The sequence below is a fragment of the Apostichopus japonicus genome, chromosome 6 (genome assembly GCF_037975245.1).
Source record: "Apostichopus japonicus isolate 1M-3 chromosome 6, ASM3797524v1, whole genome shotgun sequence".
In the NCBI taxonomy this organism is placed as follows: Eukaryota; Metazoa; Echinodermata; class Holothuroidea; order Aspidochirotida; family Stichopodidae; genus Apostichopus; species Apostichopus japonicus.
The window spans coordinates 3,715,938-3,739,092 of NC_092566.1; the positions used below are offsets into that span (position 1 = coordinate 3,715,938).

The 23,155-nt window shown below is 38.1% G+C and overlaps 1 protein-coding gene across 1 annotated transcript in view; it reads left to right on the forward strand.

The window, feature by feature from the left end:
* Positions 1-23,155, forward strand: part of LOC139968703 (apolipoprotein(a)-like) — a 57,866-nt gene that overhangs the window by 25,519 nt on the left and 9,192 nt on the right. Inside the window, exons 9-24 of the mRNA XM_071973000.1 lie at positions 946-1,015; positions 2,985-3,175; positions 3,428-3,670; positions 4,322-4,462; positions 4,682-4,864; positions 5,380-5,511; positions 6,137-6,223; positions 6,552-6,782; positions 8,024-8,063; positions 8,651-8,730; positions 9,720-9,974; positions 10,312-10,428; positions 11,943-12,099; positions 13,212-13,393; positions 19,055-19,168; positions 21,302-21,449. Of these exons, the coding sequence (XP_071829101.1) occupies positions 946-1,015; positions 2,985-3,175; positions 3,428-3,670; positions 4,322-4,462; positions 4,682-4,864; positions 5,380-5,511; positions 6,137-6,223; positions 6,552-6,782; positions 8,024-8,063; positions 8,651-8,730; positions 9,720-9,974; positions 10,312-10,428; positions 11,943-12,099; positions 13,212-13,393; positions 19,055-19,168; positions 21,302-21,449 (2,371 nt within the window). The remainder of the gene's footprint in view (positions 1-945; positions 1,016-2,984; positions 3,176-3,427; positions 3,671-4,321; positions 4,463-4,681; positions 4,865-5,379; positions 5,512-6,136; positions 6,224-6,551; positions 6,783-8,023; positions 8,064-8,650; positions 8,731-9,719; positions 9,975-10,311; positions 10,429-11,942; positions 12,100-13,211; positions 13,394-19,054; positions 19,169-21,301; positions 21,450-23,155) is intronic.

The following is a 23,155-nucleotide window of genomic DNA, read 5'->3' on the forward strand; positions in this document are numbered from 1 at the left end:
AAATTTTTGGATTTGTCGTGAAAATAATATGCTGGCCGTTTAAACACTGCCTGCATTGCTGACATACTGAATGCAACCTGACTCAATTGAACTATCTGACCCAGGCCTGGATAGTCATGGCCGTTTAAACGCTTCCTGCAACGCTGACATAGGGAATGCAACCTGACTCGATTGAACTATCTGACCCAGTTCTGGATAGTCACGGCCGTTTAAACGCTGCCTGCAACGCTGACATACTGAATGCAACCTGACTCAATTAAACTCTGACCCAGGCCTGGATAGTCATGGCCGTTTAAATGCTGCCTGCAACGCTGACATAGGGAATGCAACCTGACTCGATTGAACTATCTGACCCAGGCCTGGATAGTCATGGCCGTTTAAACGCTTCCTGCAATGCTGACATACTGAATGTAACCTGACTCAATTGAACTATCTGACCCAGTCCTGCATAGTCATGTACCACTCATAATCATACAACCAAACCCCTCACACTGGACGACACATGAGTATACATTGAACGACTCTTACCTGCAATACCGCTTCCCCACCCCAACTGGCTACATTTGTCGAATACCGGGCAGTTGTAGCTGTGAACCGATGCCACACTTTGAGCAGCTCCGTTGAAAGCCGATGCGCCTAAAAACTGGCTAAATTTTTGTCGTCAGTAAATGCACACTGCCCTGACTATCCATGATTGTCCATGTCACGATGATCCAGTCGGGTCCGGTCTCCTCCCGTTGTGCAGTGTGCGACCGGCGTAAGGCAATGGCTTGAAAACGATAACGAACTGTACCCTTGTGACTTTAAAGCATTTATGTCCCACATTTGATTTGATCCCACATCTGATTGGCTGTAATTGTACCGATTTTGAATGTACATGTTACAACATGGTGGCTTTCCATTTACTAGAAAGTTGAATTGTGTTAACTTTGTTTGCTATTTCAGGAACAGAAGTAGATGTTTTGGAATCATTCTGGGTTGTGGAAGGTGCAGCAATACAAGGTTATAACCGAAGGTAATTGGTGTTGCATATTTTGGCATGCCATGTAACTTTGAGTTGAGTTGCCTTATGATGTCACAATTGCAGGGAATCAAATTTAACTGCATCTAATTTTCAAACATGCTTTGAAATTTTCCACTCAAAAATGCTGGCATCCACTCCATCATCAGTCAAATAATATTTTAGCTAGTAAAGTATGATCTGTTGTTCATTATAGCTAGTGTTATCTTATTGTAGTCATACTAATTTACCAAATTGATGTGTTCTCTAATGCCTTGTGCAATATGAAATAAAGTAAAAGAAAACTGAATGTTTAGTAGAGCTATTTAAGACCACGCACACAAAGTGTTCAGGTTGGTGAATGCATTTCTACGAAATCCACCGTCCACCAGGGCGTGCCACAAGGATCTTGTGCTGGCCCTGTTCTCTTTACGGCTTATGCAAGTACTTTATATCATACAATCTCCAGTCACCTTCCCGAGGTCATGGGGTATGCAGACGATCACGCCCTGTACCTAAAATTCAAACCTGGTAATTCCGACTCTGAACTTTGTGCTCTAAATGCTATGGAGAGTTGTTTATTGGACGTTAAGGCTTGGATGAATATGTGTCGCTTAAAAATGAACGATACCAAAACTGAATTTCTTATCTTTGGTTCACGAACTCAACTTGCAAAACTTGAAATTGATTGTATTAACGTGGACTCATCTATTATTAATTGTGTAAATGATGTGAAGTATCTTGGCGTTTATTTGGACAACACATTATCAATGAAAAAACATATAAATGAAAAATGTAAAATCGCTAGTTTTAACTTGTATAATATTAGAAAATTACGTAAGCATCTTTCAACTGATTCTACTCGCACTTTAGTTCAGGCACTTGTCACATCACACTTTGATTATTGTAACTCTTTGTTTTATGGTCTTCCCAGTTCTTCCCTTAATAAGTTACAGCGTGTACAAAATATGGCTGCCCGTATCATCCTAAATTTGAACAAATATGACAGTATATCTTCTGCTTTTAAACTTCTCCACTGGCTTCCGATAAAGGATCGTATCGATTTTAAAATTTTATCACTCACTTATAAGGCGCTTCACAGATCTGCACCATCTTATCTGAAGGACATTCTTAAACCACGATCAGTGAGCTACTCCATACGATCTCATGACAGTTTGATTTTAACTACCCCCCGCACTCGCTGCAAGTCCCTTGGTGACCGTTCTTTTTGTGTCTGTGCCCCCAAATTGTGGAATGCACTCCCATTTTCTATTCGCAATTCAAGTACTGTAAGTTCATTTAAATCCAGTCTTAAGACTTTCATTTTCACACATGTATATAATTAATCTAGTTTTACTTATTGTCTCATTCTTTTTGTATCTATCTCTTACTATTGTTTTATCCTATTTTCTGTTTTTGTGGCATGGTATTGGTATATACTGTCTTCATTTTCTCCATCGTTATTGGATTTGTTTTGTCTTTTAGGGTTATCTGTTTTTAAGATTTTTACCTCTTTCTTATGATTAACATGGTTTCTTAATTTTCGTTAAGTTTTATACCTTTACTCTTTTAAGTTTGTACAGCGCCATAGCTTATGCTTTTACATATGTATGTGCGCTTTAGAAATGTTTAAATAATAATAATAATAGATCATATATCTTCATTCGATTGGATCTGCCGATGTATTGTAGGAAGTGTGACTTGGGCAGTGTGAACTGAAGAAAAAATTGTGTAAATTAAATATAACATTCACCTTTCTTCCTCTCTCTCCCTTCCTTGCCTCACCCTGGTCACTCTCTCTCCATCACCTATCACTTTCATCCCTCCTTTCTGCCCATTCCTCCTCCTCCTCCTCCTCCTCCTCCTCCTCCTCCTCCTCCTCCTCCTCCTCCTCCTCCTCCTCCTCCTCCTCCTCCTCCTCCTCCTCCTCCTCCTCCTCCTCCTCCTCCTCCTCTTCCTCCCCTCTTCCTTCCTCCTCCTGCAGAATCGTCATCAACGTGTCTCCCAGTAGCTGTGCGAGGTACTGCCTGATAGAAGATGACTTCACTTGCCGATCCTTTGACTATTCAACACGTCTGAACAGATGCTGGCTCAGCGACCAGAGTTCTCACCAAATCCCGCTCACCATCGGCGATGAAGTGGAGATCTTCACCTACCACGAGAGGATAAACATAGGTCAGTCTCTTTCTCCTTCTGGCTCTCGATCGATATTTATCCTGGTAACATGTAAAACTAAAGTAGTTTTGTACATGTCAATCACACTCCATTTAGTTTTCATTTTGGCAAAGTGTTTACAAGTCACATTGTTTTTCACTATCCTGATCGAGCCGTGCAGGTTAGCATAACACTTAAAAAAAAAAAAATTAAATGATACCATACCGGGTATGAAGTAGCCCTTGACCGCGTCTCTATCTTTTATCCCTTCAGGTGCAACCGGTCAGTTCAGCATGAAAGCTAATCAAGCGTTACCGGGGAGTGGAACCCAAGCCATCTCCCAGCTCAGCCTTCACTCCTGTGCATCTGCCTGCCTGGTGGCATCGTTCGGCTGTGCTTCCTTCGATTATGCTCGCAGAACCAGAGACTGTTGGCTGAACAGCGTGGAAGCTAGCGCCCAAATCCTTGGAGCCTTTGAAGGCGACCCTTACGATCACTTTGATAGGATTGGGCCCGGTAAATATTGACAGTTACCATTTAATATTTCATGGAAATTTGTATGGAAGTTACTGTACATCTGTTGTAACCATTCGATCAGAGCAAGTCCGGTACATTTTCGTAAAAAATGGGCCCCGTGAAGAACAATTCTCCTGATGATTCCAGGATTGAAATGTGCTTAAGTATGTTACAGCTCCTTCCTTCCTTGATTTTGATGCAAAACTGGCTAGCTGGGTAAAGTTGCAACTTTTATGATTTTTAGTTTCCTGGAAATTGACAGAAATTTGTTTCTGTGTAGAATCATTGGACCCACATAGGCAAGCACCTTTCCTTTGCTTTACCAGAATAGGCCAGCGAGGTAAAGCCACTATTTGTATCATTGGTTAATTCCATAATTGGGACAACAAAGAGATGCAGAATTAATATATCTCACAAAAGAGATTTGTCTTTTGAACACTTTGTCTTTTGTGCACTTTTGAACACTTTGTCTGTCACACTTTGTCTTTGTCACACTTTGTCTTTTGAACACTTTGTCTTTTGTCTTTTGAACACTGTCTTTTGTGCACTTTTGAAATATTCAAAGTGATTCTGCAAGTGATATCAAATGGTTGTCCATATCACTCACATGATGATCTTTGTCATTGTTGTTGTTGTTTATCATGTATACAGCTGAAGCAGACTGCTATTCTGGGAATGGACGAGAATACCGCGGTTACGTCAGTACGACAGAGGACGGCATGATGTGCGCCAACTGGATGGTGGCTAAAGAGCACGCCGTAGGAGTTACAGAGACCCAGTACCCGAACAGAGGTCAGTGCAGCATAACACATAAAACAAGTGTTTCTGAACCACCACTAGTACCCTTTAAATAACAACTGTAAAAAAATTGGCACCTCTGTTACCGGCTGTTGACGAATTTTTTTGGGTAACTATTGCTCAGCACCCCCTGTGATCCAACCTCACCTCACAAAAGGATCATTCTTAATTTTGTGAAGCAATATATTTATGATTTTCACTTCTTCGTTACAGGTATTGGAGACCATAACTACTGCCGAAATCCTGACGATGACATCAAACCCTGGTGTTACTATGGTAACTCCGAAGACGTAGTGGCGTCATGGAGTTACTGCGACATACCGTTATGCTCAGATGAATCTGTCACGACTGAACCAACTTCTCAGGCAGCTCCTACTTCCACACCAATCACTTCAAGTAAGTTGATCTTGAGTAAATCTAACTGCCAAAATATTTCAGATAAATGGGATTCAATTGTTTTGGCTATAATACTTGTTAATCACCAATATGTAACCATCTTCAACAGGTGGGGGGGGCAGGGGGGGCGCATAAGCTTATGAACCATAGTTCAGCCATAGTCATCCTTATATCATTCATGTCCTTTCATTTGCCAGTTATTGTCACATTAGGGGTGAATTAAGTTACGTTTTAAGACGTCTCAGTGTGTTGAACATGCGATACATGAAGATTAATGGAATAACACAACAGTCAGGCCTATAATATTAAGCCCTCTTGATTTGAAATAAAATACATGGACATTTAACAGTTATTTAGTATCCTTGTTCTTGCTGGTTTGTAAAAGTGGATCCCAAAATATGTTTGTTTTTGGAAGGATTGAAGGTGGTGGGGTTACAGTGGATTTATAATTAATGCTTCATCTTTTGGAATCTTCCCATTATTTTTTTATTTTTTTTTAATATATTTTATTCCAGCCTTACTTTCAGAAGGAAAAGAAGTATCGCAAAGTACCACTTTAAACAAGTTTGGCTTTGCGGGTGAAGCATCTCTCGCAGTCGATGGGAACCTCGAACCACGGTACAGGCAGAGAAGCTGCTCGTCAACAGGTAAGCATAAATGAAGATGAATAATCCAGTTTCACTCTTAAAATCAGTGAAGCAGCTTCTTTCGTCAGGTTTGATTCAACCCAGAAAACCAAAGATCTGTGCAACGACCAGTTCTGAATTACAATCAGGAATCTGATCATCATCTCATCTGGAGTTATACTTTTAAGTCTTCAGGTTTCATCTCAATCTGTCTTCAACGTCACACCTTAAAGGGTGTGAAGACTCGTGCAAAAAGAAACGTCTAATGCCGGTAATTTGACCTAGTTTCGAATGAGGTGTAACATAAGTGTTAAACACCACCATCGATCCCAGAAAATTCACACACAGCTTGCTACCGTCGGTAATTAGACACTAGTGTACAGTCAGTACATACCACTGCGGTCAATACCCACAGCACAGTATGCAAACGATACAGCGATGGACATCTCAGGTCCAGCTAAAGATAACAAGATATCACGTTTCATTACTGTCTGCATTTTGTAGCGACACAAACAAAACGTCACTTGCAAGCAACAGAAAGTTAACTTTTTCAAATGGCCGCACACGGTTTGGGGCGAGTCTTCAATGCCTTTAAACTATTGAGTTTTCATTCATCTTTATATGTATTTTTTTTTCTTCCTCTCAGAACGTGAATTAGATGGTTGGTGGGCGGTAGACCTCGGTGGCATTCACAACGTTGAATATGTCGAAGTTGTCAACGAGTTTGATAACCGTGAGTTAGTCCCAATAGAATTTATTCTTTAATTATTTTGTTTTTTTTTTCTTTTCTTTTCTTTCTTCAGGGAGTCTTCCACATTGTCAAATTGTAAAAACCTTGTAAACATGATATTGCAAGAAGGGAACCTTGAACAGGTCTCATATTTGGTTTGTACCATATCAAATTTGAGGAGCCCATTATTGGGGAGCCCCCCCAAAAATCGGGGGGAAAAAAAGGGATTTTCCATCATAAAACTTATGTGTCATAACACACAGTAAAATAGTCTCTGCACATTTTATTTAGAATTTTTTTTTTCTTCTTCAAATGTGTGTAAATTCTACAGCATTACGTATTCGTAGAACGGAGGTTTCGGTTGGAATGGTACTTACCGACCTGTCCACCTTTGAGGTATGTGGAGTTATCAAGAAAAATGAAGCTCAGAAATCGATGTCAGATCCAACACGGACCATCAGGGTGGACTGCCCCCAGGACCTCAATGGCAGATATGTCCGTCTGCAAATGAAGAGGAGGGATTTTTTGACTCTCTGTGAAATCAGAGTCTGGGGCACAGAAGGTGAGTTCTACCGTCCTACCGTCTTAAACTGACTTATAGCGCCATGAGATTTGTTGTTTGAAAAAAAAAAACACATTCACATCAGTCACCGTAGAGAAAACAAGTCCTATGATGTGCTCTGATGAACTTTACAAGGCATTTGTTTGTTTGTTTAGTCATAATTCACAATCAAAATGAGTCATGAATGATATTTAATAAGTTATGAAACCGAGAGTTGCACCTCTCTACCTTTACAAAACAAGTCCTGTAATGAATATGCATTGATTCTCATCAGTATCGTCCCCACACTCACTCTCTAATATTTGCAAAAAGGCGTCAAGAATTAGTTGTCCTTCGTAGTTCTCCTTCGAGTCTTTGGTCGAAGGCTTTGTTGATTATTTCTCTCCGCATTTTAATGCATGTCTTATCGAGGGAAAATGCTCTGAACATGGCAGTCAAATGCTTGTTGTAACGTCGACAGTGAGTGACCGACTGACCGTTATTTAACTTCTAGCATATGTTGGCGCAAAATTATTGCTGACCTTCAAAGCCTCAAAGCGTTGTTACTCCTGTGATTTTACAACTCTCTGGTATGTGTATTTCCTTCCACACTTAAAAGCATCTTCTTGGTGACAAACAATATGAAACTTACATTTGAGAGAAAAGTTGAAATGGTCACATCAATATGTTGTTTCCTAACTTGAGAAACGGTTGCTTGAATCTAATCTTTGGCTGGCTGTAAGCCGTCAACTACTCCAGGAAGTTGGATCACAGTCAGGGGGTCTGTGATGTCATCTGGGCAAAAGCTTTTCAAATGTTTTACTCCGGTTATTTTAATCTCGTCATTGAATCATCCTTGAAACCTGATACTTTTGAAATCTTTTTTTACAGCTGTCAAAGTTCTTGTTAATACTTAGAATTTCATCAAAATGTTTTTTTTTTTGGTGTAAAAATATGACTTTTCTCTTGTGGATCAAAATTATAAAGAAAAACAAAGACATTTTCTATGGAAGCCACATGATGACGTCATCCATTTTGCTGTTGCGAGATGCATTTACAAAATATTGCAAAAATATTAAAACATTCATAACGATAAAAAAATGCTATGGGTATTTGGTTTTGGCCTAAAGATTCAGAAAATTTTCAGCAATATTGCTAAGAAAATAACTTAAGTCACCAGAAGATCCTTGTAATGAAAACCTGCTAATTGATCATGTATTTACATGTTTGTGTGTTTTCTTCATTTCTCTGAACCAATACAGCTTCTGTACCTTGTGGTCCAAGACAGTTTATGTGCCACAGGTAAGTTCAAACAGGTGACAAACTTTAAAAAAAAAAGATGAGAAATGAAACTAATAAACATTAAAAATTAAAAAAATAAATAAAATAAAAACTATTTAAACACAACTTTTTTGAATTTGGTTGTTGTACTTTCTGGCAATTTTATTAACCTAAATAAACCTTAATAAAATAAACCTCAAATAGTGTAAATTCTGTTGAATGGATCCGAGTTCTACATATACAAGCTTTATCTTGGAGAATGATTTTTGAGAGGATAATTATGAGGATGGTAATGGACAAAGAATTACCATAATATTGACTGACCAGTGCTCAAAGCCTCTGACCCTCTTCCCACCTCAACCTTCCCATCTGTTAGACTATATGTGTTTGAACTGATATTAGGAATAGAACTTTTGAGATTTCTCCGAATACTGTATGTTGACATAAAACGAAAAATCTGTGAGTAAAATGAAGCTGCCCGTGTTTAGGTGTTGACAAAAACCGAAGCGCTCTGTGAATAAAATAAAGCTGCTCGTGTAGGAGTTGACATATCAAGCCCTTATAAAGTAGAAAGTTCTGTTTGATGTTTCTTCTTCACTTATTTCTAGTCAAGATGAGTGTATCTCAGACACATTCTTATGTGACAGGGAGGAAGATTGTAGCGATGGGAGTGATGAGGAATCTTGTGGTAAGTATACATCCAACAGCTTTATAAGTCCAGAAAAAGGGAGGGGGGGGGGAGGGTATACTATGGAGTGTGGGGCAGATATGTGACATAATTGCCCCCCCCCACCCTGCGGAGTCACAGTGAAGCAAAATTGGAATAAACATTCAAAAGACGTTGGAAAAAAGAAATAGTGAGCAAATCTGACTTATTTACCCCCTTGTACATCTGTGCCTGTTTGCATACATTGTGGATAGATGCTATTCTCACTGTTGTTACAAGTTCTTATATCAAATCAGGCATCAATTAAGTGATGTCAGTATTCTGATGATGATAAGGTTATGTCAGTCTTGAGACCAGGATACATCTCTACTGCCCTGTAAGCTGGGATTCAAACAAGAAGTCTCCCGGCATCCTATTGGCAATGTAACATCATCATCAAACCTCATCATCACCTATGCTCATGACCCTGTCATGAGATTTAAATCTTGATATATTCAACATTTCTATCACATGGGAGAAAGATGGTGGTTTGTTGTTGTTGTTGTCGTTGTTGCATCTCCTGTAAAATTGTGCTTATTTCTTAGAAGCTTATGGAAGGTAGCATTCCTGTATAGTAACCTCTAAAGCATAAATATATAAGGTAAAATTCCTGTGCATGTATTAATCTGTTTTTTGTTTTTGTTTTTGCTTTCTTTTTTTGTTGTTATATATTGTCAACAGACTTGTAAGGAGTTTGAACACTCCAGCTTAGTTGACTTTACTTGTACTCACTGGCACAGTAAATTTGTTCTTGTAGTCAAACTCTGGACATTTTGGAAATAGTTTGGATACCGATGCAAGATCAAGAATTTGTACTGACCCTTAGAAACTTGTACTAGTTCTTTTTCACTCATACCAAGATTGAATTTGTATGAACTCAATCCTGTATTACAAGTCTGATGGACACATACTTTTGTTTTCCTGTCCTTGATTTTTTTATACTTTTGTTTATTTTGTTTATTTTTTAATAGTTTATCCTGAAAAGCTCTTCTCTGAATTTGAGGACAGGGCACTACCAAACGTCGCCCCCTTGGCAATGTACAGGAACAAGCTGGTGGAGGATTGCGCCAAGATATGCCTCTACGATCTCAACTTTACCTGTAGATCGTTTGAATATAACGTAGTCCAACAGAGTTGTGGGTTCTATGACCAGACAAGGGCTGACACTGGTGGATTATCAATAATGACAGGTTACAACCACTATGAACTCAAGTCTCAGAGTCAAAGTAGGTTCAACTTTTTTTACTTCAATTATTATTATTATTAATTTTGAGTGGCAATTTTTTGTTGATTTTGAGAACTTTTTTTTTTAGCCCGTGTTAATCAGTACCTTCAAATTTCCCATCACAGTGCAGCTTGATAAGTCTTGTTCCATTTCAAATGATGAAGGAATAGTTGAGAATTTTTAAAGTTTTCTGTCACTTTATGTGTGAGTAATACTGCCATAGAAAAAAATGCCATTTTTTTGGGGGGGGGAGTAGTTTGGGAGGGGGAGAGCAGGGAGAAATCATATTGTCAAATTTCACCACTACATTGAATCTGATTGGGTAAATTTTCTTTCAGATTGCCCTACGAATGATGAAAACTATCATCCATGCCCGGGCGGTACATGCATCGATTCGTCCAAACTGTGCGATAGCAGAAATGATTGCGGGGACTTCAGCGATGAGAGAAACTGTGGTCAGTCTTATTTCATTCAATCCAAACTGGAATAAATGTGTTTACCACACGTGTGCACCACACATGGCCCATTAACCCTGAGAGTTAGTTGTGTGACATTAGGTAGATGTTACCCCATCCCACTGCACCCACATGGCGCATTTACCCTGAGATTTAGCTGTGTGACATTACGTAAATGAAACCCCCTCCCCCTGCACCACACATGACCCATTTACCATGAGATTTAGCTGTGTGTCATAAGGTAGATGTAACCCCATCCCACTGCACTCACGTGGCCCATTTACCCTGTATTTTAGCTGTGTGACATTACATAATGAAACCCCCTCCCCCTGCACCACACATGACCCATTTACCATGAGATTTAGCTGTGTGTCATAAGGTAGATGTAACCCCATCCCACTGCACTCAGGTGGCCCATTTACCCTGTATTTTAGCTGTGTGACATTACATAAATGAAACCCCGTCCTACTGCACCACATATGGCCCCATCATCTGGCTTTCTGTCACTTAATGCCTTGCTAGGTTTCCTATCCGACAGAGTAACAAAGTATTTCATCAATGAAAACTCAACAAACTATGTTATGTGCCTGCATCAATCACATGTAACATGTCATGTATTTGTGTGCAAGCAGCTAGCTCATTTACAAGTTATTTCAAAGTTGTTAAAGTAGAATGTGGAAGAGAACGGTGGGCCGGGTTCTGGTGGGGGAGGGTTGGGGTAGTCTGAATAAAGGATTAACTATGAAACCTTTTGCATCTCATCTCACATTCTTCCTAGTTCTACAGATCTTTGGAGATATTTTGATTGATGGTAGAATTTCTGAAAGTGACAGAGACACAACCGTTATTTATGAACACTTTAAAAACAAAATTCACAGAGTATTGGCACACTTTCAAGGAATGTTGGCTGTGAAGAAACATACATGTAAACATGAACAATGTTTGGCATCTGTTTCAGTCAGTTTCATGTGAAAACATTGGAAAAGCAAAGAAACGAAAGATCAATGAGTAAGGAAAACATGTAAGAGAACCAATGTAGGAAACTTTAATAGTACACTGATTATAGATAGAGATAATTGAGATTAGATAGAAGTTTCTCCCCCCCGACTCACCACCCCCCCCACATCCTCTGCCTGCCTCGTTCTCCCTTTCCTTCTTCCTTTTCTCAGAACTCCCTCCTCTTATCACCATGCACTTACATTGCTTAGCACTTCTTCTCCTTGAAAAGCATTCATGCTTCAATCTGAGAGATCTCCTAGTCTTACTTCCTATATCTGTTTTTTTTTTCATTTTTTTTTTTTCCCTGGTATTTTTCTTCTTATTTTAGTATTCTTCTTCGTTTTGTGATCACACCACCCTTACCCTTCTCCTGGTACTTCCCTGGTATTTTTCTTCTTATTTCAGTAGTCTTTGTTGCTTTTGTGATCTCACCCCCCCCCCCCCCACCCTTCTCCTCTTACTTGCCAATTCTGTTTGTTTAAATTTCTTCTTATTTTTTGTGTTTTCGGTTGAAGGAAGCCATGATGAATACAGTATCCAGCTGAGCAATGGTACTGCACCTAACGAAGGTCGCGTAGAGGTCAACTACCAGGGTCAGTGGGGTCTAGTCTGTGATGACTTCTGGGAGATAAACGATGCTAATGTTGTTTGTAGGGAGCTCGGTTACATCAGGTAAGCATCTCTCTCCATACTATTGAACCGTTCAATTCAATTCAAAATCCATTTTCTGGAATGTCTGCAACAGTCAATGCAGGTGTCTGGTATGAAAAAAAGAAAATATATGAGGGACACTGGAAAAAAACAATGGTTGTTCATCAAGCTAGTGACCACAGGGGGAAAACAAAAATAAACTGAAAGAAAGAAAAAACCTTGGAAATACAAAGAAATGTGAAACAGAACTGAAGGAGATTTAGTGTCCATGACTATCTTACAAGATAGGATTTTTAGTTATTTTGGCAATACCTGAGAGTACTAGCTGAGCAAATACTTAAGGGGAGATTATACCAAATATAATCAGTAACCATATCAACCAGGATAGGATAAATAGCAACCAGGAATTATAGAAGATGGTAACTGCCTCAGGGTAGCAGGTATGGAAGACCATAAACACAACTATGTAGTAGAAATTGCCTTTCAAAACTAGTAGCGGCTTGATTGTCTTAGAGGAAAGGTTCCGAGATTTCCCAATCTGTAAGAAGTCTACATATTGTTTAGTTTGTGATACTGGGTTTTGGTAAAAGGTGCTGTCTTCAGGATTACCACTAATAATAATGTAGTATGTAACTCTTTCATGCAGGTTTGGACAGCCTCACTCTTGTCATAATTTGACTGCAGTGAAATATTTCAGTACTAGTACGTACAGTACCTCAGGTAAATTGTTCTTAGAAGAAGAATGGAAAGGAATCTTCGCTAAATCGAAGGGCTTTGAGTTATAATGTAAAGATTACCTCGGCTCTTGTGAATGTTGCAAAGTTACAAGCCAATGCACATAATGTAGCTTTACTAAGTTTGGCGCCACCTGTCCTCATCCCACTCGCCTCTCCTCCAAAAGAGAAACCAGCTAGTGGTGAGAGACAATCTCCAGTCAGTTATAGTTTAATATTCATTTTTCTCTTGAACGAATCGATATCAGAATAACCGTGGTCTGTGGTTGAAAATGCGTCCATGAAAAGGGTGACAGGTGAATCGACCCAAACTCAAAAAGTTATCCGAGGCATTTTTGGTTAAGATAAGAACCTTTCATAAGTGGCATAAATGCATAGTTTGTTTTTGCTGTCTTTTAGGGGTGCTTCAAAAGCATTAACTGTTGCTGCGTTCGGTCACGGGAATCGTGGCATCTTCTTCATGGACGATGTCCGTTGCTCAGGAACTGAATCGTCGTTAAAGGACTGCAACTTCAGCGGTTGGGGCATACACAACTGCGTCGTGGGAGAAGCTGCAGGGGTACAGTGCTACCTAGATGAAGGTAAGAGCAATATTGCCATGAAAATTTTTTTGGGGAGGGGGATACATTTTTTCTGTTTTTTTTTGTTCTGCTTGGTAGTCTGGCTGTTCATTTAAGCAGTTGCGTGCATATGCAGCAAAATTTCGCTCGAGTTCATTTTTTTTTTTTTTTTTTTTCAAACAGATCAAATTCATCATTACTATGGTGGCATTAAAGTCACAGAGCAAGTCATTTTAAAGTCTTGTGAATAATATAAATATTAGCACTTAAGCACTTGGCTAATGATAGTTTGTATGAAAGAATCAGAACAAAACCTGTTTAGAAACATTTCCAGCACATATTACTTTCTAGCAAGGGGGTTTCCATGGATACTCCCTGGATTTTTGTGCTTAAAATTATTCCCCAAACATAATTTGACATGAAAATTCATATGTAATTTAGGCTAGGGTTACATCTCCTATGCAAGTGTTACAGGCCTAAGTGTTATTTTTAGTGTTGAAATCCAACAGACTCTCTCTAGCTAATGTAAACACCAATTGGTAAAAACCATATTGTAACTGAATAGCAATGTATTCTGTGCCTTGTTTTTGAGTGGCATTTGACACTGCAGACATAACCATAATGATTATGAATAACCCCATCATGGTTTTGTGGAATGTTGATCTTAACCACGGGTTGACTTTGAAAGTATAACCTTGCAGGCCACAACACTATAGGATGTAATTGTACCCTTTTCAGTAGGATAATAGTACATTACATGCCCACTTGTGGTCTAGATTGTTTGCTCCATGTCTGTGGAAGTTGTGTGATTCCAACGATGATCAAAAAGCATTGGATTTTGTATTTGATCTAGTTAAGGGCTATTGTCTGTGAAGTTATATAAAAATTCAATCAAACTGCAAAAGCACAAAAGACAATTGTTTTCTTTGTTCTAATACAAATTGATCCAAGGGCAAAGCATGCTGTTGTGTTTGTCCTCCAATTTTGACATTTTTCATTACCTGTGGTTTTTACCAGACATGCAAAGGGTCAGGGTGGTCGCAGCTGTTGGTATCGTATTTTCCCTCGACAAACACTTGAACGTTCATCAGCTGGGGTAGGTCTAAGTTACACACAAACAGAATGAGAACATATATTCAGCTGTGTAATTTGCTGAATGAGTACAAACTGAGTGCAGTGTTCATTCCTAGCTCATTGGTTAACTTTTTATCAGAAGTTTGAGTTTCATTGCATCCCTAGTATGTTACTTTTCAAGTAGTGGTTGTAAGTGTAAACATGAACAGAAAACAGACCAGGGATATTAGAAAGGAATTTAGCAAAGAAATTGTCGAGTAGAACAGGATTGAAACCAGTGACCCCAGGATGTCAAGCTTATTGCTCTACTAACTACGCCATCCAGCCCTAAATTGGTGGCGATCTTTACATATCAATTTCTTTGATGGGAGGGTGGGGGGTGCGCCACTGCCAGTAAGATTAAGCCCCATTACCCTGCGTTTATACCGATGAAGCAGGGATCACGCCCTAATTTCATTTTGATTCAATCCTGGACAGTGGTTGGGAAGTGTTGTCAAAGTAGTAAGAACTAAAATGAAGCTGAAAAGGAAACCAAAACAACATTCTGATAAACAACATTCTGATAAACAGAAACAACAAAACATATTTGAGGATTAATTGACTTTTTTGAGGGAAAGTTGCCTAAGATATGGATATTGAACATCTGCTTGATTAACGACAGAAATCGAAAAACAATTGATAAAAGTATAACAAAGCATTTCTAGAATGTACCCAATGACCTCAGTTGACCTTTTGCCATGTATTCTACCCACTAAGATGTCCATTCCAGTATGTGAGGTCTGGATAAATGATAGTGAGACATAGATGAGTTACAAAGGAAGGAAGGAAAACACTTCAAAATCTGGAAACTTAGTTTACAGATTTGTACATGATAGGACTGATACTTGTTGAGTGCATTAATAGCTTCAAATGTTTAAGAAACAAAAGAAAAACGAAATGTGTGTAAGTGATAGCTCACTTTGCAGTATGGTTGATTCAAACACTCACAAATCTAATAACTTCTAGAACGGATCCATGATAAGACAACGTGATGTGCCGATTTCCTTTTTGGAGAAAGATCATGTTAGGTCAACATATGTTCATTAACTTTATTATGCTTTATGTATATTTCTACCTACGTGAGTATACACACCATGCTGTTGTATGTTGATGCTGGCATAGGTTCAACTATTCAAGAGATGTTATGTGTGTCTGTATTTTTGAAAATCTTTGTTTACGAAAGCTAGTCACTATCTGAGGCAAGCAGCCCCAAAGCCTCTGGATTCTGTACATGTTTTATCATTTAGGTATTCTTATCAATCCAAACTAACAGTCATGCTGCAATACACACCATACTGTTTTTTTATTTATATTCTATATTCTGTATATAGATATATATATGTATATGTTTTACTTACCTCACACACCATGCACTATCTGAACAAACATTTACCTTAAAAAACTTGTTGATTTCACTCTCATGTGTGTTTGTAAATGGTGACAAATTGCTGATAAGGCAATCAAGATATATATAAATACAATTTGAGCTCATTCGTCATGTAAAACTTGTTGTCATTTTCATCTTGTATCTACTTAAGAGCTATAGCTGTTTTATAAATGATTGAGTGTTTCGTGTCTGATTGTCCGATAAGATTATGATGATGCTGGGGAAAACGTGATAAAGATTTTCGTAACATTAGGTCATGGCTCGACAAATCAAACCAGTCAAAAACTTGAGAATTACCTTTAAGCAGTAGCCCATATGCTATATACCACTTAACACCCTAGCTTTCTTAGACTATGAACATTCAAGATATATTGACAATATTGGACTACAATGTCTGGCTCTGTGCCATTTATTACAGTACAAACATGGTGAGTAATGCTATGTTCTATATATATTAAAGATATAAGAATTACCACAGGGTGGTGAGTTATGATTATATTAACTTTAATCTACTTCTCTGATTACATCTCGTATGATTATATCGGGTTTGTAAATATTATTGTAAGAAGCGTTATCAATCAAACATGAAAGCATTGCACCGTGCGATAGATCGCTTGGCAACAAAATATCAGTTTAGAGGCTGAATGTTCTAGCTATAAGGAAGGTCACATCCTTTATGATGCAGCATTGAGGACACATTGATGTAGCACTGGTGTTAGTATTATCATACAGCATAACTGTTGTTATTGCTTTAGTGTCATTGTAATGTTACTGTACTCCTATTACAGTTTAATGTGTGAGAGTGCTGTATTACTTTACTCCTCAACGTTTCTATGTATTAAAAGAGACTTATTTCGTGGTGCTAGTGCTAATTGCACTAATAAACATGTGAATTAGACAAGTTCAAAAATGAAGTTTATCCTTCATTGTTTGAAATGAAATGGACAAGTCAAGCTAATAATTAAGATTATTATGGTATTTATTTACTAACTGTTCTACCACTCATATCCCTCTCCTCCTGATGTTGCAAAACAATAAGTGGAAAACAGGAACCACAACAGGATCAACAAAGGGAGAGAGGGACAGGGGTGGGGGTGGGGATGATATAGAACATAGAAACAAGAATAATTTATGACATTAATGCCACTTTATATTTCCAGATTTATATTTATGTTTTCCTCTGTATTGTGTGAAGGTTTAACACTATGGAAGAGAAGGTTATTGTACAGTACATTAGTGTGGATATGATGATAAATAATGCCACATGTGTAGATATACATACTATGAAAAAATTGCGACAAGAATCTATTTTTATTCAGAATTTTAGACATTTTGTGGTGGTGCTTTTGTCTATCACGTGATGACATGTGCACTTTTAATCTTTTTCACATAAACACACTTGTTCATTTGTTAGTTGTTATCTATTTATTTCTCTGTAGTTCTGAAGTAGGATTTTAATGTTAAATTCTTTAGGGAGCTTGACATAGGTTGGGCATGGGGAGGGGGGTGGGGTGACGGGATTTTGCAAGAGTCAGACAAATGTTGAGCTAATGGTGAAATAGCTGCCTACCTGTGGTGACACCATGCACATTTAAAAATCATTGCTTGAGGATCCATGGTTTCCCCGGTCCTCTGTGCATGGGCCCACCCAAGCAGCTAGAAGGGGACATCCCACCAATAAGTACTTCCCTCTAGGGTATTTTCAAATTACAACATAGGAGAGATGAATTGTCATGTTGCTGTTTCTTTGAACAAGTTCTTGAAGAATGGTTTAGTAACTGTAGTGCAATCAAAGAAATGATGAATTGTAGAATGCAATGTGATAAAGTTTTATTTATGTACACCCTCCCCCCCCCCCCTCCCCCTCTGAACCCCAAACCTCAAACTCAAAACTTAGGGTTGCCCATTAAGAGATGATGCTTTCATCCACTTCCGATTACATTTTTGGCTTTGCAAAATACTGTCATCTTGTGGAAGTGGTAATCGTTGTATTCTTTGGCATCAGTGGTGCCTGCTGAAGATCCCAGTCTTTCTAGAGGTCTGTTTTCAGCTGATACAAAAGTATAAACCACACTTGAATTTTTTTACTCCAAACGGAGAAATAAAGAGTACAATAATGAACAGAAAATTACTTCAACAGTGAAGAAAGTTCAGCTCACAAAGAGAATATAAATAATAATAAAACAAACAAACAAAAGAACAGCTAATTAAATTAGTTTAGAAGGGAAGTAATTAGCTAACACAGAGAAAGATATATTTTGAAGAAAAGTCACCAAGGATAGCTTCCACCTGGAAATGGAATCCAAACCACAGAATAGAAACTCATAGCCACTGCTTTAGTAATGAAGTATGATCTCCACATTACCACTCTCAACTCAAGTTCTAACCCTGTTTCTTGTCATAAGCAAACCACATACATGTTTTCACTAGCTAGGCCAAGGACACCCATTTGTCTGCTATTCGTTGTTCACTCTTAATGCTAAGGTGTCCCTGTATAACCAGACAATGCATGGGCTCTTTTCCCATAATGAGCAGAATCAGATCAAACCACAAAGAAAAGCGCTCTCAGATATTTCTCAGCTTTCAGTCAGCTGTCCTGAATTAAAGCAGTGAATAAAACCTCCCTGATTAAACAAAGACTGGCCAATTTCCAGTGCTATGCTTGTTTAGGTAGATTCAGTTATATTGCACTAAAGCTTAAAAGTAAATCCCATTACAGACTGCTGAAAATATAACTATTTAAATAACAAATGGTATAAAACTATTTAAATAACAAATGGTATATACCTAATGTATGCCCTTCACATTACTACAGTGAATGGGACTTAGAACATGCTCTTGTTTGAGCAGGCTATTTGCAAAAGAAGAGCACTCTTTTGCACAATGAGAGGAATTTCCTATTGGATGTATACCCTTGAATTGCTGCCTAAAGCCTGTGATAATTAAACAATGTGCATACAGCTAGAAGGAGAGGAACCCTCAACTGTGCTGTTGCTGGATGTGCAGGCAGTGGGTGTACTTTCATTGGGCAATCTGTTGGTATTGTTTACACTGGCATACTGTTTAGGGTTTTGTCCCCCCCCCCCCCACCCCACATCCTCCATATCACCCCTGTCCATAAGGTCCCCATTATGACCTGCTTCAAACAGAATACTTCCTGTCCACATGTTCTCATGATGCAGATTGTCGCGATGACCAGTTTGAGTGTCTGAATAAAAACTGCATCGACAAAGAGCAGGAGTGTGATGGCCACCCCGACTGTGGGGATTATTCTGATGAAAGAGATTGCGTAATAGGTATGTATAAACTGTGACTTACCTTTGATGATGTCACTCATCAATCTTATTATTATTATTGCTACAAAATGGATGCAAATTTGAAGGTTCGTATTGTTAGAATCTCCCAGAAAGTCAATGAACTATAGGATGTATGTTTCCATGGTCACAAAATTCAGTGACGACTTCCTTGCTCACTTTTTGGAAGTATGAAAATTTTTAACAAAGAACACCAGCACGGAGTTAGGTCTACTGGATATGCCAATAGGTAATACCAAAAATATTAAAAGAATTACCAAAATTAAAAGGATGTAGTAGTTTTTTACACTGTGGTTGTTTAAGCATATCTAGCAGTGTTATTTTTGTGTGATCCTTTTAAGCATATCTAGCAGGTTTTTTTTTGGTGTGGTCGTGTAGGCATGTCTAGCAGGTTTTGTTTTTTGATGTGGTCATTTAAGCATATCTAGCAGGTATTTTTTGTGGGGTCGTTTAAGCATATCTAGCAGGGTTTTTTTTTGGTGTGGTCGTGTAGGCATGTCTAGCAGGTTTTGTTTTTTGATGTGGTCATTTAAGCATATCTAGCAGGTATTTTTTGTGGGGTCGTTTAAGCATATCTAGCAGGGGTGTTTGTGTGTTCATTGATGCTTATCTAGCAGGGTTTCTTGGTGGTCGTTTTATCTAGCAGGGTATTTTGGTGGTCGTTATATGCATATCTAGCAGGGTATTTTGGTGGTCATTTAAGCATATCTAGCAGTCTTTTTTTAATTTTTATTTTATGTAGTTCCTTTACGTTCTTTTGAAGTTCAAAGCAAACTATTTGACAGTGCTTCAGATGACCTATAAGTGAAGAATCAGATATCAGACATGATTTGGAGGGAAGAAACTTTCAGAATTTTAGATTAAAAGGAGCTATTTGGGGGGGGGGGGTTGCTAACTAAAACATCTGTTACTCTTGGCATGCAAATACAGACTATTTGAGATTATGAATAAAATGTTCTTCCGTTTTTCCTTTATATTAATTTCATGTTAACAATTGAAATATGCCGTAAATTATGTACTATCAGGTACTGTTTCGCAAATTATGCTATCATTCCCTGATGTCTTTACTGTCATGTGTGACCTTGTTTGGCTAAGGTCAGACACATTCCAAATATGGTTTAACTCTCATGTATATATAACATGGTGCCAGAAAGGCCGATAAACTCACAAAAAAATGGATCAGTACAGGCCACCAAACGCACCGAGTTTGGAAGGAAACATTGGCAGAGAATTAGGTCAGGTGGAAGCAAAACTTTCAAATATATTTGGAAGAAATAGAGCAAGACAAGAAAGGAAAGAAGCTACAGTGCTCTGTATCAGCTGCACACAGTTGGAGATGCTGGTCTAGAGTCATATTATATTATATTATATTATCAAAATAAAATAAAACTGTCAGCAAACTGCTTATACACTAGAGAGCCTGTGTAAAATAATGTGTAAAAGCAAGTTGGCCTGACGTTTCGATCCTAGCAGGATCTTCTTCAGAGGCTGAATGACAAGTAACAGTAACAGAAGGGACAAAAACACACACAGAATACAGACAGGTTATTAACCTGTCATTTAGCCTTTGAAGAATATCCTGCTAGGATCGAAACGTCAGGCCAACTTACTTTTACACATATATATTATGTTATGTTATGTTATATGATAATATATTATACTATACTATATTTTACTATATTACATTACATTATACTATATTATACTATACTATATTACATGATATTATACTATAATAGGTTTGTATATTCAAGCTCAGAAAACAAGCATGACATCGATCTACCGTTACAAAAATTTGAGGATTACTGCATACCAAAGAAGATTTTAAGGTATGACCAACATGTTTTTTTTTCTCGATCTCAACAAAATGGGAAAAAGTATAGGATCAGTATGCAACAGGAATTGAAAAAGAGAGCTAAAACATGTGAATTCGAGGGTTTAGTGAATGGACTAATCGTATAGTGTGGGGTACAACAAATGATCGGTTTACGCGAAAGATATTTCCTTACCGCAGACCTATCATCACATTGTATCAGAGTAGGCCTACTGTATCTTGGATGCCAGAACTGCTGTAGTGAGATGTTTTCATGTCTAACTTTTCCTTGAATTTCATAGAAGTTGAAGTACGACTCGTGAACGTGAATTCAACTGATGAAGCAAGGGGTCGTCTGGAAGTCAATTTCAATGGCAGATGGGGTACGGTCTGTGACACAGATTTTGGCAAAGAAGATGCCTTGGTAGTCTGCAAACAGTTGGGATATGTGTGAGTGGCCACTTTTGATACTTTTTTACGAAAAGTTCACCCCAAGATAAGCATGTTTTTGGTTGTTGTTTTGGGTCCAGTGAGCATCACAGGTCCCTCAGAAGGGGAATGAATTCTAAACATGATCTTAGCCAAAAGGCCATGATGTATCCTCTCTCAATCAGGTTGAAACAGATAGTGATACTCATGGGTGAAGTTTATATGTTTAATGACCTGGGGCCACTACTGTGCAAAATGGCCCCTGGTTTTTGGCCTTTCGCTGGAACTAGGGGTCACTGGAGCATATAAACTAGTGTAAATAAAGGGGAGAAAAGGGAGTAAACTTCCTAAGCTGCTTCGATTACCTCAATTTAAAAAAAAATTGTTTTTACAAGTAATAACTTAAAAGTTTTATATCATACTGATTCAGATAATACAAAACTTGGAATATCCATCACAATCTATAATTTCAACCTGCTTTTTGTCTGAAGAAATCAATAAATCAATTCTCAAGATATTCCATAGTTTTACCCTTCTACTGAATATGTATAATATTTTTTCGTTTCACTATGTACATACCAGTTGAGAATAATGGTGGCATATTTAATTAACTTTATCTGTGCTGAGATTTTCCGGGATGATGTCAAACTTGGCTAACAAGGACGGATTAAATTGGTCAGAGGTTTCAATATTGAAATATTGAGCGTAGCTGTGGTCGTCAAGTTAGTTGATTTAGCACCAGTTCTGTGAATGCAGTTAAATTCTAATTTTCCTTGTCAAGATTTCTCCCCCGGATGAAGTCGAAATTACTGGATGATACAGAGTGGTTGGCGGGAGCGGGGAGGGGGGTGATAATTTGCATAGTGCATTATGCATAGTGGACTTCATGTTAGTTGACTAGAACCATTTCTGTCAAATACTAACTTTCCTTATGTTGAATAAATTTTGCTGAGATTTTGCCTGGATGGAAGTTGAAATTTACCAACAATGATGGATTGGTTGGGGCTATTTTCTTCATAGCTTTTGGGGAAATAAGAGAGCATTCTACCTATTAATCTCCACTGCCAATTTCAAAACTACCTGTTAAATTTAAAATTAATCAACTAAATATACTTGCTCAAAAAAAAAAAATTAACTCAACAGTCACTTTTGACAAATAAGAGTTTTGTGTATAGTTTTGGATGGGACAAAAATCATATGAGAGAGAGGGTTAAACTCTCCAATGCCATAAATTTGAAATTATAATGCAAATATGACTCCTCTACCTCCTGTTTCTGGCCAAGGTCAGCTCAACTACAATTTAAACAAATTAGAATGCATTGGCCAATGTTGGCAAAAACTTCCCTTCTGTTTGGAAAAAGTGTCCAAAATTTACGAGAAGTCTCATCATTATCAACTATTTATGGGTTGTTTTCATAATCTATGCTCTAGTTTTACCGAAATGAACCGCTGTCATCCTCACAACGTCTTTTCTAAACAAACATAAACAAGCTGTGTACGTAATGTAATAAGAAAGATACATTTCAACCAAAAATGGCAAAGTTCACATGAGCGACCTGTTTTGTTAATGTTTGTGAAAACGGCCGTCACATCAGCTCTTCTATTCTCAAAAGAGTCATTATGTTGCAAATGATGGCTCAATGAAGGTTTTATTACTGGTCGGTTTTGCAGCTGATCAAGGTTATCGATTTGAGTTTAATACAAACTCACATTTGGTGCAGATGAAA